The following is a 17,993-nucleotide window of genomic DNA, read 5'->3' as shown; positions in this document are numbered from 1 at the left end:
ATTTAGATATGTGCTTTGTGTAATACATAAATGTAATTTTCCATGCCACATATGTTATTTTTTTTTAATATGAACCTTGCCAAACAGGTAATACTTTGAATCTGAGAAGAGTAGCTGAAGTAGAAATGTCCTTAAGGGAATAAAGATGGAATGAGTGAATTAATCTTCCCCTGCAAGAAGTGTGAGAATAAGTGGAGGAATTTACACATAGGTCTATGCACACAGTTTTCTTTTAAGCTTAACTGGTTTACCCCTACTTTCACGATCATCTTGAATCTGGATTTCAGGTTATGTATTTATATAAGTAAAACATAGCTATGTGATGGTAGTGGGTTTTGCTAATTTTAATTAGCAAAGTCTAAACTGATGGGAATACAAAGAGTTATCAAGGTCTCCTGCTATTAATAGAAGGAAATTTTTAGCAGTGCATTTCTGAGAAATCCCTGGAGTATTTTTCCTCTGTGAAGTGCTTGGTAAGTTTCTGTGAATGCTATCAGATACAGAACTAACCCCTAAATGAAAGAGGAAAATGAATACACATTAACTGAAATCAGATAGGTAGTAGTACCAAAAGATACAGATTTATGACAAATGTGTCAGTAGTAAGTGAGAAAGAACTCAGCAAAGCATGGATGAACTTCATGCATCATCCATTTCAGGTAAAAGAAATAACTGCATAAATTATGCAGTCATTCTTTGGCTTTGATGAAACATGGCTATTAACTGTAACATGTATTGAGACATTCTTGGCCTTTTTCACTGAGATACCATCGCTGAAAAAAAGCCAACTTGTTTTGACAAAAATAAGCTAAAAATCAGTCTTTTGTGATTGCTGAATATCCTCCATACAAGGAAAAAAAAAATCTGTTTCTTTGCAGGTAATACAGACACAATATGTGTCTGCATTCATGACAGGTTCTGTAAATAAAATGCCTGAATTATTCGAATGATGAGACTTTAATGCATTGTTGCTATGAGGAGATAATTGTAAGAAATGGCTATGCCAAAGGAGTAATGCACAGTGGGCTAGGTTGTGAAAATTTTACTCATATTCGTGACTGCTTAGATGTACCCAAACCACTGGACTATTTATGCATATATATTCATCTACAGTCTGCATTGTGGGTATTGTTAGAGAATGGAAAAAATCCTATTTTGTGTAATATCTGACTAAAAAAAACCTGTTCAATTAGATCCAACTATGATTTCCTACTTAGTCATCTTTGCTAATGTTCTTGAATAACACTTAATAAGTGTTTAAAGGGCTCTGTTTAGGATGCAGTTGGGAACTTCATGAGATATTCTGCATGCAAGGAAAAGGGTGAGCTTGGTGAGCACAAAGGGACAAGAGTGAAGGCATAGTGGAGCTCTGCATTTCCCATATCAGGGTGGTATGCAAAAATCCTTGTTTGACCAGGCCATCCAATACTATTACAATGCAGAGAGGATATCTCTGTACTTTATAACTGCATTCAAACCAACCTTAAAATAGTAGGAAACATTAATTTATATGGTTTGTTTTATATACTTTCTGTTTTCTTCACACTAATTGGAGTTCATCTGAGATGCACATTAATAACTTAATGAGCTTGAACTGGGCAATTTTTCTTTTTTCCCTATCTACAAGTAGCTCTTATTGTGAAGTGGGAGCAAATGTAATAGAAAGGGAAAGCAGACCAGAATATAAATAGGAAATAGGCTGTGAAGCAAGTAGAAATTTGCTTTAAATATACCCTCATGTTAGGTCAGATTCACTAACCTGTTTTACATGATACTCACAGGAAATTGCTGGTGGGCAAGGTGGAAAAGAAGGTGATATTTTTAAGCATCTCTGTTAAAATCTGAAAGGTATAGTAAATACCAACATAGTTCCTGTGATAATGAACCATCTTTTGTTACCTGCCTATACAGAGGGATTAGCAATCCATTAATTAAACAAATCTGATCAGGCAGGTAAACAAATTTATGTCTGTAATACTTTCTATACCTGTTTTTCTAAACTAAATGAATTTTTAAGGTAGAAGGAAAAAATCATCAAGCCTGATGGTGAATGAATACAGAACATCTAGACATGATGTGCTGAAATACAAAGCCTATCTAACATGGACCTGAATTCCTCTAGTGTGCCAACAGACAGATTTCTTATTATGCTTTGTCTCGTCTTCAGTGCCAGTGACAAGATTTTTCTCCCACTGAAATCTAATTACTAGCAGAACTGGCAGGATTTCAACTGGTACTGTATCTACAGTGCTGTTAAAAAGGAGAAGGAGGGAGAGAGGGAAAAGACGCTTAAGAAATACTTGAAAGAAGATCAAATCATTTTTGGTGATTAGTTGAGGCAACAAAATGAAATATTTCTAATAAGAGGATTGTTTAAGAGTCCTAACTGGTGATGTCTTTTACCTTAGGTGTGCAGAAGGCTATTTTGGACAACCTCTAATACCAGGGGGATCGTGCCAGCCATGCCCGTGTAATGACAACCTTGACTTCTCCATTCCTGGCAGCTGTGACAGCTTGTCTGGTGCTTGCCTGATATGCAAGCCAGGTACAACAGGCCAATATTGTGAGAGGTGTGCTGATGGATATTTTGGTGATGCACTTGATGCAAGGAACTGTCAACGTAAGTCATGAACTTTTACTTGCTGCTGACAGTATTGATCTATCCTATAACTCTGCTCCTAAGAGGGAGACTGTGCCTCTATCTGTGTGAGCAGGAGAATGATACAGTGTACTTACACTGCTAGTTATAATAGTATTTTACTTGCATCTGCATCTGGGAAGGGAGGCTTCAAAGTAAATAGAAAGAAGACCCTATTAAAGAACTTCCTGGTGTACCTGAAGCAGTAATGAAGTAGACATGGAAAAAACCTGGGAGAGTGGAGCATTGCATGGATGCAAAAGGTTTTACTACATGTGAGGTGTACCAAAATAAATGCAAATAAATGAAAATTATTCACTAAAAAATCTATAAAGCATCCAGGGAAATCCCATTACCTAGTAAGACTGGTGCTGAAACTGGTGTTTCAGTTACTGTAGGGTCCAAGCCTGACAGTCCTTGTGACCTCTGTCCCACCTACATGACTGCAGTAAGTATTGGAAGCTGCTGCCTTTTACAGGGCAAGATTTTCCTGCTTCCTGCAAAGCAGAGTCTAAAATCTCCTAACAAATTTTTTAAGGTGCTACCACTTCTCAGCTAGTGGTGGCGTGTTGTTTAAGTATGGGCCTCAGTTCATGCTTCCCCATAGCGACTGCAGAAAATTATGGAGATCAGATGGAAGATTTGGTAGGAACAGGAGCTTTTGCTTCTGCACGAGGCAGTGGTGCTCTCTGAGTTGCTGCCAGGACAATTCAGAATGCAGCTATTAGGCAGAACAAATGCTTTCAACTTAAAAAACATCTTCCACATACCCTTCCACCCCATTCTGAGGAATGGAATACAGCAGGTTTACAATCTTTCCTGCAAGAGCAGAGCACTTTATTTCACCATCACAAGGATTTAATCCTTTCTGATTCATTGGAATAAACTCAAAGCAACTCCATTGAGTACAAAGGTGTTATATTAGTATAAAAATATGCAAGTAAAAGAGCTGGGCCACTATCTTCTCACTGTGTGTGACCACAGGGACCACTTCTGCAGTATGTGTTGAAAGCGTGAAAGTCTGAGCCACTGGCATTCAATTCCAGGATTTGCTCTCTGAATGGCTTGCAGTTTGACAGTGACAGTACTAGGTTCTATTGGACCACGTAAGACTGCATGGGAGCCAGCAAGATGCAGAATATCGTCAGGTTTCTCAGCTAAGAGTAATAAACGTAGATAGACATGAAGACATACACCTGTGTTAATTCTTCCTGTACCTACTTTATACAACGCTGGATAAAAGTTGGACAAACACATATATTCTTTGCACGAGTTAACAAACAGTTCATGATGAAAGATGTCATATCAGTTACAGTGTTAAGTGTGTAATGTGATTTAAAAAGAATCATAGCTTCCAGTAGCTTGTCAACATTCCTGAGGCACTGAGAGGACTGTTGCTTTGAATGTTTCTACAGCAGTAGCAGCCACATGGGAAGGAGATGTAATATGAGAAGAGTTCAGAAAACATACAATTAAAAAAATATTAAAAATAAGTATATGTTTAATGTAGAATTACAAGTTTGCTTTTGTTGTTAGTATCACTGACAAGGAGAGCCCCCTAATGTATTCATAGCCTCGTGCTCACAGTTACCTTGTATTCATCTACTCTCTGTCTTTCATGTGGGTTTTCTTTTTTGCATATGATTTTTTATTTCCTTTGCAGACTTCCATGAAGTTTGCCCTGCAGCTACAATATCAGAGGGACTGTGCCTTTACTTTGTTGTTTTCAATTTCATTCCTTATTAAAAAGCCAAATCCAAGAGTATTGCAAAGCATGAATTTTGCTTTCAGATTATCATTGGAAATGTTTCTTGCTCTTTTTCAGTACAGTGCAGTTGTCACGTGCATTAACTGTTTCAAATGACAGTACAACTTCATATCACTATAGCATCTCTGAGTTTCTTGGTGTATCTGTATAAAATAATAAATCTAAGAACACTGAGTAAATGTCCTAAGCTTATTTGATTTGACTGTAGTAGGTTGGGTTTTGGTATGAAACAGCACAATGTACTGAAGCAAATACCTGGAGATCGTGCTGATGGTAATAGAGCAAAGTGACATGAGATGATTTAAAGCAAATATTCAGGTCTGTCTGTGCACCAGTGCGTAGGTACTACTCTTGGAGGTGAATAAGTGTGTAGGTCGGTTATAAATAAACACGTATAAATATTTATACAAATCAAGAGAGAATGAGAAGGTCTTGACTAGTGCCATTTGGGAAGAAAGTAAGGCAAACTTCTCTGACAGTAGTATTGTATTATAGCAACCATTTTGAGGTAGCAAACTTTCCCGGTAGAGGTAAACAAATGAGAAGACTTCAGGTGAGATAACTGCAATTTCTCACATTGAGTAGCAGTTTAGTAGATGAATAGACCTGACTGTATGTTTCTTCTTTATGTATGTACCGCTGGAGCCAAGAAAAGCAATCAAAGTCTTGACTTCCAAATTCTGCCATACCACTGTACTGCAGTCAGTCATCTGAGGCTGAGTTAAGAATGCATGGTATGCTGCTTGCGGTAATACATAATATAAACAAGACAAACTCATCTGTTCATAAAATCAGTGTAAATTTTCTTTTTTTGATTCTTGTGGTGTCATATCCCTGATAAGCAAAATGATTCAAATAAGACAGGCTTTATTTTTTGAGGTCGTTATAAAAACAGTGGTGAAACACTGTTAATTTTCTTGGAGAGCTGTGGTTTTGTGAGTCTGGGTTTATGTATCATCTTTCATTGCTGACCATTTTAATGAGAAAGATACTAAAAATGTATATATGTAATACTCATCTTTGTGTACATTTTGGAGTGTCACCATTTTTAAAATATAAATAGTATGGTAGGAGGGCTGTGTACAGGATGAAAGGTAAATTATGGATTCAGTCAGTGTTGAAAAATGAGAGTAAAAGAAAAGAGGTGTTAATTACATCAGAAGTGGTTTTAAATGTTTACATTTTTTAAATAAATAGCAAAACAGAAAGAGATCAAAACCTGTGAAGATGTTACCAGACTGATAAGAGAGCCCAAAGTATTTTTGCTAATTGTTCCTGAATATAAGACATCTTTGCAAACATTTGAGAAACAAGGCCATGAAAATACTGGCAAGTGATAAAGTCACATTTAAAAGAAGCAACTTCTGCAGAATATCTCGAAAGCAGGGAGAAGAACAGAAAATAATCCTTTCCATTTACAGTACAGCATGTTCAATAAAGTAATGAGGAAGATCTTGTTGTAATAATCTATATATAGAAAAAATATAACGGCTTTGTCTCAAATGGCACCTTGTGACATGCAAGTATGTGAGCACCATGTGTTCACTGTCTGGACTCTCTAATTGTTTCTTAAAATGAAGCTGTCATGTTGAGAAAAAGACCAACACATGTGGTCAGTGTGCTATGGGAAGACAAAATGTGGATTGGGGCCCTGGCTTACAGACTACATTGATAATCAACATAAAGATGTGGTTTCATTCCCCTCTGAGAATGAAAAATGGTGTGCAGGAACCAGCTCACGCTGATGGAACTGATGACTGCATGGTCATAGTCCCTGTGACACCCCATCACATCCTTCTTCTCTACTGTGGGTGCCAAAGGGATTATTCTCGTAATCTCTGCATGCCAAAAGAATTGTGGTCAAAAAACATAAAGGGTAATAGAAAGCTTCTCAAAAATTTATCTTCTTCTAAAACGTGAGAATTTAGAAGACAAAAGCATTGTTATTTTCCTCAAGACACAGCAGTTCCTTTTCATTGCCATTGTAAATCCTGAAGAGAGCATTCTGGTGAATTAGGTTGCTCAGTTGTTTTACATTTCTTTTGGGAACTGTGGTGCTGTTGCTGAGGCAGAGATCCCAGAAAGTCGCAGAAGGAGATAATCCTTTGTCTCTTTTTCATCCATACCCCTGGGTGCTGCCTGCATGGAGGAGCTCTTGGGAGGCTGAGGAGGTTACTGTCCCCATATTGAGGTCCATGGAGGTGACCTTCTGGATCCTCAGCCTGCCAACACCTCCTCCCTACCACATTATCGTGGATTGGGCTCTGGGGCAGCAGGACCAGCAGGCAGAGCAATAGTACTCCCACTGCCATAGCTAAATACCATGCGCACCCTCTATAAAGGTCTGTAACCTTTTATTTTTTAAAAAGTCTCAGTGCCACACTACCTCCTCTGATTTTTGGGGCGTTTACTTGACAATGTGCCTTAAACATCCCGTTTTGATCTGAGAAGAGCTTATAAAACAATTTGATTATGAACTTGAGGAAAAAAATTTTCACTGCAGTAATTTGGAGCAAAATTCCACATTAATATGGGTAGGTTCATGTCTGTTGTCAGCATATAGGAGTGACACCTTTGTGCTTTACTCAGGCCTTGCTAGATTTCTCAGGGTGGCAAAAGCTTCTGGAAACACATTAACAGCTCCTTCTCCTTCCTCTGCAGCTTGTCACTGTCACATCAATGGCTCCTTCTCAGAGATCTGTGACTCTCGGACAGGCCAGTGCGAGTGTAAAGCCAATGTGATTGGGCGCCGGTGTGATGTCTGCAAGGTGAGTGACAAGAAACAATGTTTCCTTTCAGGTTTCTTCCCTGTTTGTCATAACTGAATATCCTTTGGTTTTGAGTAGTTTTCCTTCTTTGCTCATTTTTCACTTAAAGAACATATATGGGTTGTTCTCATGTACAGAAAGGTAAAATGGATGTTTTAATAATGTTTTCTAAAGGTTTTTCTAGAAGAAAACACAGAATGTTGCATTTGCATGCAATAAATATATTTGAAGCCTCACTGTACATATATTTTTATATATAGTATATAGGCCTTATACCATGAGTGTTTGGTATAAATAAATTAAGCTAAAAATATTGCAGCTCTGGGAAATCGTCCCTCTGTGAAGGAAGTTGCTAGATGTCTGATAACATGTGATTTTTCAAAAAAAAGCAGAATGCTAGTTTACTCCTGCTGTGAATGTTCTGCTTTTATGTTTTTCCTTAGGCATTCTTCATGTATTGTCCAAATAATGCATTATTTTTTGGTGAAAGTGTCTTTTGTCTTGACAGTGTTTTGCTTTCTTATAAATCACTGCAAAAAAACAGTGTTTCATGAACTTTCACAGAGTTTTCTTTAGGCTGCTAAGAAACATGTTATATCTGGCTGCCCATTTCTCTAGCTCAGGATGAGGACTCATGGTTTAGGCCTGTGTCCTCAGAACACTTCCACATGTGTGTAATTCAAAGCACATAAATAATTCTGCAGAAATCACAAGGATCGTTTTCACCCTGTGTAAACTGCATAATTTCTGATGAGGTCTGCTTGTTATGTATTTTCAACAGTATTTAAAGAGTCCATTCAAAGAAAAATTGTTGACATCGGTGGAATTTGCACAGATTACATGCAGACAATATGTCAAGCTCGGTGATACAATATTGACCATTGGTTGGGATTAATCTTTGCTTACTACTGTGTTTGCTATTATCTAATTCCTGCACTCTTTTATTTGTTGTAGCTTTTTTATCTTCACTTTCTAACAGTGTCTACCTTTCATTCTTAAAGCCCAGCTACTTCTGGGCCCCAGAAAAGCTGTTTTGTATACCCTGTGGCTGCAGTGCTGTAGGATCCATGTCACTGCGATGTGACAGGTCAGGAAGATGCATCTGCAAATCAGGATTCATGGGCAGACGCTGTGAAATCAGCAGACAGGTGCCTAATTTGAAAGAAAATGCACGAAGCAGTCAGCAGATCCGAGTCCCCCCTCGGAGATGGGGCGTCAGCAGTGCCAGTGGGTGCCCACGGGGTGCTTACCGGCCTGCTACTCCGGTAATCAAACTGTGTGCATTGCATGGGCTGAAATCTCACATTTGCTTGTGTTTGGAGCTCCCACAGATATTTTTTTCGTAGTATGCTACAGTATACAGAATTATCAAGAAATACATAGGCTCAGAAGACAGGCACCCTTTTGAGATACTTCCCCACTACTAGGGCTTCTCATTGTGCAAATGACAACATAGGCCAGAAGTCAAATACTGGAATAAGTCCAAAAACAGCACCAGCAGCAGCAGCATGTACAAAATGTTATGGATGATTTTCAGGAACTTCAGCAGAAGAATACTTCCTTTTCTACCAATTCAAGAACCAAAAGCTTAAGGAGTTCGCGAGAAGGATCAGCCCCAGAGGCAAAGTGTTAAGATCTGATCTTGAAATACCAAACATAACTGGTCTTTAAAAGTTCTCATTAGTGAATATGACCAGTTATCTGAGCCATTTTTAACCAGGTCAAGTGCCGATTATTTGAATGTAATGCCCAAAATGACAGAAATGTTCATTGTTTACCACATACCAACAAATCAACTTATTTCCTGAAGTAATCAGTAACTGCTTCTAACAAAGCAGTGTTTTAGGAATGCTGGGTTTTTTGCCTGTAACTCAAAACCTCCACTCTGTCACACCCAGTCTGAAAAATACCTAGCACTGTTTATCCTCCTCAGCCAGACTTGGGGACCCATGCCGTATTTACTTGTATGGATCCACTTAGAGAACACAAGTTTTTTACGCATTTAACATCTATTACCTAACTGTGTTGCCAAAACAAACACTTGACCTACACTGATACAGGGACATAATAACATATCCAGAAAATTAATTTTATTTCCTCATTGTTATCCAGGATCTTCTCTCTCATTCAGTAAATTAGATCCTTAGAATTTCTGTGTATAAACAAGCTTTGCTGAGGGCTTGGGGGTTCATCTTGGGAGTTTGCATGACTGATCAAAATGTCTTTGACTGTGCAGAGCTCATCATAGAATACGACCCAGCATGCCGGTGATCTTTTCTTCCTTCACGCAGTGTGGAGTGCTAGTGTATCAGACTTTTTCTGGCTTTCACCCTTATAAACAGAATTTATTAGATCCTATCAAACTTTCTGTTGAAAACTAAGCTGCATGCTGTGCATTGGTCACTTCACTGCATTGAACCGAATGTCTGCCAAGAGATTTTTGCTTATTCACATTTCTGTGTGTTTCTTCCTGTGAAAAATAAATCTTTGGAGATAGACTGTATAGTTAATTGAATCTTGGAGTTTCATTTTAATTGGGTATTTCTTTCTCTCTGATACACTCTGTTCTGTCATGCAGAAGTATGTAATTGGCAAAACATTTCAATATAGAATTTGGAAATGAAAGTGAGTATAATTCTTTATTATATGGGCAATGAAGCATTTTCTTAGGTTCATATGATTCTTCAAGCCAAATTCTGACCATAGGTGTGGTCCTGTATTCTGATACCTATCAATCAGCAGATTCTCTATAGGAATGTGGAACCTCAATATTTACCTCAGAGATCAGATTTCAGGACTTCTACCTGGAAACCTGCTAAAGTCTCTGGGGATTCACCTACACAAGAAATTAGGGGTTCCACTGTGGAACAAATCCATATGAAATGTGAGTCAGTGCAGCTCCACTGACCTGAAAAATCTGTACTTATGTATACTCACTAAAAATCTAATACCGCATACCTGGTTCACACAGCAGTAGATTGTAAAAGTAAATATTTTCCACTTTGTTCCATTTATATTCATTAGCAGTGATCTTTTTAATATCTCATTTTTAGCATTTTGCTTTCTTAGGGAAGTCTCTGATTTTTTTTTTTCTTTTTTTTTTTTTACTGTCTAATATTTTAAGATCAATTTCAAGTGAAGTTCACAATATGATTTGGATTTCAATATCCTCTAAAAATCAGCACACCTGGGAAAAAAGGTAGAAAAGTACTCCCATTTTAAGTCACTCTAGCTCAAGACTGAGTTCAGAATTTGAACATCAAATATGGTTTGCTACTAGGGGCCTCTTTTACCTGGTGCAGTGAAACCCATGAGGTCTGTTGGTTAAAAGCTTCATGCAGAACTCCATATTACAGTATACAAATGACTATGTGTCTTTGCTTCTTTACAAGTGTACTTTTCACGCTTCACTAATGGAGTTAAGGAGGAAATTTGTTACTATAGTTGATAACATCTATTCTGGTTCTGTAGGAGCTTTACAGTACTCAGTGCAAAAAAGAAAGCAAAGAATGAAAGAGAAACAGACTCATCAATTACTTTGAGCTTAGTCTTAGACCTAACTGGAAGACAAAGTTGTTATCTTAAAAATAGATAATTTCCATTATTTGCTTTTAATGTAAACAAGTACATAGTACATTATATCTATATTCTTCTAGAGTTATTCTTAAGTATCATTCAAAAGAAATGCCCTTGAGTTACAGAACACTGTATACAGACATTGCCCCTGGTAGATAAAACCTAGTTGTTCAGAAACCTTCCAGTTTAATCAGTCTCCATTCTTAGCCAAGAATTTCCATTCCCTCTCTTAGCAACAACTCTGCCTGACATAATCTTAGAACCCAGGCACAGATACATATATGGTGCTGACATACATTCAGTTTCTTATGGGAATTGTCTATGGAAACACAACCTCATAGGGCATACGTTACATTGCAGAACGTTATTATAGCATCAGGTAACATTGTGAAATCTTGATTCCTTCCATCTGTGTAGTGTATGTACTGCACTTGTCCCAGTGTTTTACCACTATAATTCAATCGGTTACAAGTAGTATTTCAGTGATGAAGAAGAAAGAACCACCTTGATCTCCCTACACTCCCACCTTTTCTGCTTTTCTTGTGGTAATTATTCCATGTACTAACTGCTCTTCTTCTGTCTTTGGCAGCCTGAAACATTTGGCTTACAGTCTTCAAGAGGATGCGTTCCCTGCAACTGCAACTCTTTTGGTTCCAAGTCCTTTGACTGTGATGGAGATGGACAGTGTTATTGCCAGCCTGGAGTGACAGGAAAGAAGTGTGACCGTTGTGCTCATGGATTTTACAACTTTGAAGAAGGAGGCTGTACTCGTATGTAAATTCTTTGTAGCTGATTGTAGATATATGTATTTGTTTATTTTTTAATTCATTACTAAGATTCTAGTTTGGCTGGTTTTGGATTGCCTGACAGGTAGGTGTTTTCATAGACAGCCTTGTAAATCAGTCAATTGCAAGGATGATGATTGGCAAGAACTAAAGAGCCAAGCAATTCCTGCAATTTTGGGGTCAGTTTATGGCTAATCTGTCATGTCTAGAAGGAACAGAAATGTCCTTTTCTCCAGGTACTTTATACCAAAAATTTCCTATGAAGTTCCTGTAATTTAGTTATGGTGAGAGCATCTTAAGTCTGATTAAGGTGCTTGCTGAATCACATCAGCTTGAAGGGATGCGAACGGGAAAAAAAAAAAAAAAAGTCCCTTAAGTCCCTTTGCTTCTAGTTTTATCCCAGACCTTTTCACTGTTCTTACATGGCTGATCCTTTTTTATTAAATTTCTATACAGTAATATTTAGGATCTTTCTTACTTGTACACTTTTTGTGTACAACAAGATCTTCAGAGAAAATTCTCTACTGTGTCCCTTGTGTAAACACATGAAAAATATATCTTTTCTGATGCTGAAACTCTAACATCAGACATAAATAAATCCAGCAACTTCTTTACATTCACATTTGTCCTTAGGGGCATTAGATCAAACATGGAAATTAATGCTTCCTGTCCTTAAAGCAGTACAGACTGCTACATCAAAAAGAATCTAATCAACAGGTCTCTTCACAGGGAAATATCCATCTTTGCTAATAGAACCATATTTTCAAAGTCTCATATACTCATTTAGGTGTGATCATGGAAAACGTAGGTAGTTGTCTAGTGTGGCTGGCAGCTGTGACACCAGAATGGCGATGGCTCTGCAGCATTCTTTACTGATAGCAGAGTGCTATAAAGCCAAGGGTATTGCTGCTGTTGTTCTCCAGGTAGAAGCAACAAGCACCGTGTCCAGTATCCTATTCCTTCTTCTTTCCCATCTGGAATGGCAGCAGCAGCAAGCCTAGCACTCTGCCTTTTTTTACCCCCTTTTTTTAATGGAAGGAGAATCTAGACCTCAAGACCTTCATCTGTGCAGCAAAATTCAATCTCACCTGTAGTGTTGATAAACCTTGAGCCAGGCTGGGTTATTGATCTTATTTGAAAACATGACAGTATTGCTTCCCACGGGAAGGAAGAACTAAGAATATGTTTATCATCTTGAAAAATTTGAACACATTGGTACCTTGGAAGAGGGAAAAATTGGTTCCCAGGCTTACTGATGAGAGAGCCTGAAATAAAATTCACGTGATAACTGCAATTCTAGAGCTATTAGCACAAATATGGAGGTAAAAAATATAGAATATCTTAATGATTAGTCTCTTATCCAGACATTTCACAGTTTAAAAGCACATCACTATTGTGAAATACTGCAAAATGTAGTTAACTTCATACAGTTGGGGAAAGAAAGGGAGACATCAATTAACAAGATTTCACATTAAAATTTTAACTGCTCTCTTGGCAAACATGAAATGATGAAGTTTACAGAACAGTGGTGAAATGGGAAAGTAGTGTAAATCCAAACATTTTAAATAGAAATGTATCTGCCTGTGGTCGTCAAATATTTTGAAACACTGAAACAGCTAAAGATGTTCAGAAAATTCAGATTTTCAGAAGTTCCAAAGTTAATACAACAGATGGAGAGGAATTCTGTTTTAAAAATGCTTGTTTTTTCTTCACTTATTTTTAGCAGGCTTTTTATGTATTCCTTCAAATGACAAAAAAAAAAGGAATTAAATTATGAATCACAGAGAAAATCAGAAATTTAATAAAAGTATATCAAATTGTGCTGGAAAGAAAGTGTACAAAAATGAATTCCATAGTGACAGTTAAACATCAAATAAAATATTGGACCTCTTTTATCTAGCATTTATCCAACAAGAATATAATCTGATTTTTTTTTCTTGGGCAATAAAAAAACATAAAGCCTAAAAAAAAACCTCTAAAGCATCATCAGTTGGTGTTGACATTCTAGCAGCAAAGATACAAAAGAGATTTCTATTTTACTATTGTATGCGACAGATGTATTGTATTTTTTCCATATTCTTTTTAATAATGATAAAAGTAAACATGTGAAAACCATTCCTGTATCACTTTCTTCCCCTCCATACCTTTTGAACTGATTTTGTGTAGGAACTGGAACCCAATAGAACAGCTATCACATCTGAAAGCCTCAGTCTCCCAATGGGAGGTGTGTGCTGAAACATATTCATGCCAGTGTGTCAAAATTTTTACATAGCATGCAAAATGTCTTGTTCCTGGCATGATGGAGGCAAAACGTGCTGCCTTTTTTGCATCAGTTACCTTATTTTGAAAGCATTGATGGGGAAAAATAAAGGTCACTTCTTATTTGAACTGTAGATTTGAGCTCTATCTTTGCACGTCTCTTATTTTCTAGTTTTATTCTGAATTGAAGTATTTCATACAGTTGTTTTTACATGAATATAAATACAGCCCTCAGCAATGAACATTATGTTACACTGCCCTCTAAACACCCCAAGGAACAGATCGTCTCACAGAGAGTCATAGTTTGCTTATGATGCTTTTGCTATGACCTCAGGGGTAGGAAAATAACCATGCACCAGTTCTGCTCCTCCAAGCAATCAGGTATCTTGTGCCCTGTAACTACTTATCACTTACATGCTTTGAATCTGCATTTGCGACCAATGAGTTGTTCACTTAATAATGCTTGAAGAGCAAAGATCACTTTTGGAACCACTTCCAAGAACAGTGTTTTTAATTGAATAAAATCTGCAAAGAATCCCAGTTTTCTGTGAAGAAACACATTGTTGATGTCTTCCCAAGGCAGAATACATGTAATCTGAAAAAAGGGAGTCGAATGGGAAAAAGAAACCAAAAGAACCTTTTTGCCCTTTAAGAAAAGTCTGCTTACAGCAGCAGAAATTTCAGGAGGTTGGCTCAGATTTACAGAAGAGGTTAAATATATATATATATATATATATATATATATATATATATATATATATATATATATAAACATATATATATATATATAAACATATATATACAGCAGGTCCCTGTGTAGTGGGCTCAGAGGCAGCTGGGTGGCTTCTTACATGAGACAGTGTGGGCCTAGAAAGGGTACAGCCATGTCACGGGAGTGAACTTTCTCAGAGGTCTCTGCCCTTCTGCAGTCGGTGCCTTTATTTTTCCCATTCTGTTCTCATTGCAGTTACTGCAGCCTCAGTTAACTTGTGTTACATTGCTCCTGGTCTTGGTTTCTCGGGGTTTACTGTCACTTTCCTCCCAACTATGTCCGCAGATAACTGAGAGTTCACTGTACAGTAAAGTCTTTGGTGGAATGATCCTAACCCTGTTGGGCTCTGCTGTCCAGGTGTCACAGAAAGGGGTAACTTTTCCTCTACTTTATTTTTTTCTGTCTCCCATTAAGCCTGTGAGTGTTCACGATTTGGTGATAATTGCGATCCCATCAGTGGCCGCTGTATCTGCCCTCCCAATACTGTTGGAGAGATGTGTGACAAATGTGCACCAAATTACTGGGGCCATGACATTGTCACTGGCTGCAAGGTAAGTGGATCTCTATTTTCCCTCTTTGTGTTACCTCTTTCCCATGGGGAAAATACAGTAATTTGTAGCTGGAACACCGTTTTAGATTTGTAAATCCTGGTTTCTCTCTGCATTGAAAGTTTTTGGAGTCAGACTATGGTGTAATTGTTGGCAACCTGTTACTGAGTGCTGCCGATCCTCTGTCTCAGATACGCAACCTGTAACACCAAACACCCTGTTTATCCTGCTATCATGCTGAGTCAGTGTCCTGCTTGAGTCTTGTTTCTTTTATTATAGTTGTGTTTAACATGACTGAGGAGATTAACACAGTACTGTACAATGTATATAGATGATGTCTTTGCAGAACAAGTTTACCTGGACCCTAATTGTGATACCACTGGGAATTTGTATTTGAGGTATACTTGTGCATAAAAGACGTTGAAAGGAGAAGAAAAGAAACATCCACCTTAGCTGTAAAATGCATTTTCTTAGTGTGTTCTAAAGGGGAAATAACCCTTTGAATTAGCCTTTAAATCGTCCTTATTCCAGAGTTTGACACAGTTAAATTCTGAAGGGGAGGGAAGGAGGGAGAAGAAATAGGAAAACAATAGTTTGTCAAAGAGGCCATGACATTGTTATATCCTGCTCTTGAGTTAAGGGGAGAAGTATTTGATTAAAGTTGAAAGCTGGTGACAGTGAATACTGTGCAAAGTTCAAATGCCTTCTCCTCTCTGCCATTCTCATTGATGGCGAGAGATTTATAGTACTGCTGCAATTACTCCAAAAAACTGTCTTGTCTGAACATGGTCATACACCATCAATGCTCGCTCCTAAAAGGCTGTTTGTCATGTAGCTCAGGCTGCAAACTAATTATCAAGAATGATTTGTTTATTCGTATGTATGGAAAACTCCTCTTGTGCAACCTCTGCTGTGCTGCTGTGATACAGACTCTTGGCTTCTGAAGACATCCTAATGAGGTTGAAGACCTCTGTTTGAGCTCTAGAGTATATTCTCTGATTGTCTTTTATGTAGTGCATTAGTATGGCAGTTTCATGACACCATCTAAATTAATAATGATCTATCAGCCCACATCTCTTTCAGTATGTTGCAGCTAATTTCTGCAAAGTGAGATGTGAATCTCCTGCTCACACTCTTTGAGGAAGATTTCCAGGGCTGTCGTAACTTAGGGGGACAGAGAACATTGCATAAAACTGCTTGCTTGCAAAACAAACATAACATGTGATTGTAATTTAGGTTTTGATATTGCACACCAAGCTATTTCAGTGTGTGGCAAACAATATGTTTTCCAAGCTTTATGTCCTTGTAGAATAAGGTTCTTTCTGTCAGAAGGTTTATATCTTAGATTATGTAGTAGTCTCACAGTCTAACATTTAACCAGTGGTTAAATAGTTTCTCTGGTATTCAATAAAGATTGAATTTGAATGTTTCCTCTATATAATCACCTTCTTTAGAAATGGCCTTTTCAGGTCAGAAGAAAGGAGCTGTAAGTATTCAGTTAGTAACCAATTTTGCTTGGAGACTGAATCCACATTTTCCTCCTCTGTTTTTCAGCTTTGTGTCCTTAGTTTTAGCCAGTCTGTCCATGACAGTTACTGTGGTAACCTGTACTACTGGCACTGAAGTTTGCTTCTGCAAGCTGAACTTCTCCCTGTGAGATTCTGGTCACGCCAATGGTCACAGCAAATGTCCTATGCTAACTTTGCAGTACAGTCACAGTAATAGCACTGAGGGATTGTTCTGTTCTTAGGAAGCCTGCGGCTTTCCCTGCTACTTCTGTATTCAATATCTAGGCCCCCTGGCAAACCACCTATTTTCTATCCTTACCTGCCTGCACAAGTCTTGTTCTGTGAGCACATTTACTTCCCAGTATACCACAAGACTAAATCTCTGTCCCTTACTGTGTAAATTACTATCATCTGAGAATCCTGTTTGTACAAAGAAGATAGTTACCTGTCTGATGGATGAGTAATAAACATTGAACTAGATTCTACTGGGACTACTGAGAAATTCCAGTTTTAGCAAAGTGGTGTGAACATGCCCTGAAGAGGATTTACATAGAAAGCACTTTTTAGAGAGCACTTGTAGTTTTTAAGTTAGTTTTGTCCACAAAATATGCCACTGTCTTGACCCTTTTGGCTTTATTTGATTTCACTATCTAACTTATTACTGATAAGTAATATCTGTTCCAAAAAAAACACTGTTGTAAACGTATTTAGTGTAATTGCTTGACTCTTGTAGAATAAAGAAAAATGCCTAGCCTTATAATTCAGATATGCTACCTTCAGACAGTGAAAGTTCACTGCTGTACTTGATTTAGATACTTGAAAGAGGTGAGTGGGTTTTTGTTGTTTGTTTGTTTGTTTGTTTGTTTGTTTTTCAGAAGCACAATAGATTTTTTTTTTCCTGTTTCTCTCCTTTTTTAGCCCTGTGACTGCAGCCTCATTGGAGCCCTGAGTTCTCAGTGTGACTTAAATACAGGCTGTTGCTTCTGCCGCCCTGAATTCTCTGGGGATAAATGCACTGAGTGCAGGTTGGGTTACTGGAATCACCCACAATGTGTTGCTTGTCAGTGCTTCCTGGCAGGGACTGATCCACAGAGCTGTGAAACAGAGTTGGGGAGATGCTCATGCGTGGATCATACTGGCCAATGCAGCTGCAAGGTAGGACAATGAAGGTTGCAAGCTGATCTCAGAGCTGCTGATAAGTTTATTCTGAAATTCACTGACATTTGTACTTGCCTGTTTCAACAATATATACAAACAAATCTAGTTGGTTTTCATAGTGTATTTGTTAACTGCTGTGGGAGGAGTCTAACACAAAGCCTTAAGTGATTATCAGTTGCTTTTTCACACACTAACAAGTGCCAGGATACCATC

At 37.9% G+C, this 17,993-nt stretch overlaps 1 protein-coding gene across 5 annotated transcripts in view; it reads left to right on the top strand.

The window, feature by feature from the left end:
• The window catches only part of LAMA2 (laminin subunit alpha 2), a 362,981-nt gene that overhangs the window by 222,777 nt on the left and 122,211 nt on the right, over nucleotides 1–17,993 (top strand). For 4 of the 5 annotated variants that reach the window (XM_065833304.2, XM_065833299.2, XM_065833301.2 and 1 more), the window contains exons 19-24: nucleotides 2,409–2,620; nucleotides 7,068–7,174; nucleotides 8,176–8,439; nucleotides 11,340–11,520; nucleotides 14,981–15,117; nucleotides 17,541–17,777. In XM_065833304.2, coding sequence (XP_065689376.2) covers nucleotides 2,409–2,620; nucleotides 7,068–7,174; nucleotides 8,176–8,439; nucleotides 11,340–11,520; nucleotides 14,981–15,117; nucleotides 17,541–17,777 — 1,138 coding nt within the window. The remainder of the gene's footprint in view (nucleotides 1–2,408; nucleotides 2,621–7,067; nucleotides 7,175–8,175; nucleotides 8,440–11,339; nucleotides 11,521–14,980; nucleotides 15,118–17,540; nucleotides 17,778–17,993) is intronic. The other variant, XM_065833305.2, reaches the window with a different exon arrangement.

Source organism: Patagioenas fasciata, chromosome 3 (assembly GCF_037038585.1).
Source record: "Patagioenas fasciata isolate bPatFas1 chromosome 3, bPatFas1.hap1, whole genome shotgun sequence".
Classification (NCBI taxonomy): domain Eukaryota; kingdom Metazoa; phylum Chordata; class Aves; order Columbiformes; family Columbidae; genus Patagioenas; species Patagioenas fasciata.
Note: the sequence above shows the minus strand (reverse complement) of the source record. Positions and strands in the feature narration are given on the sequence as shown.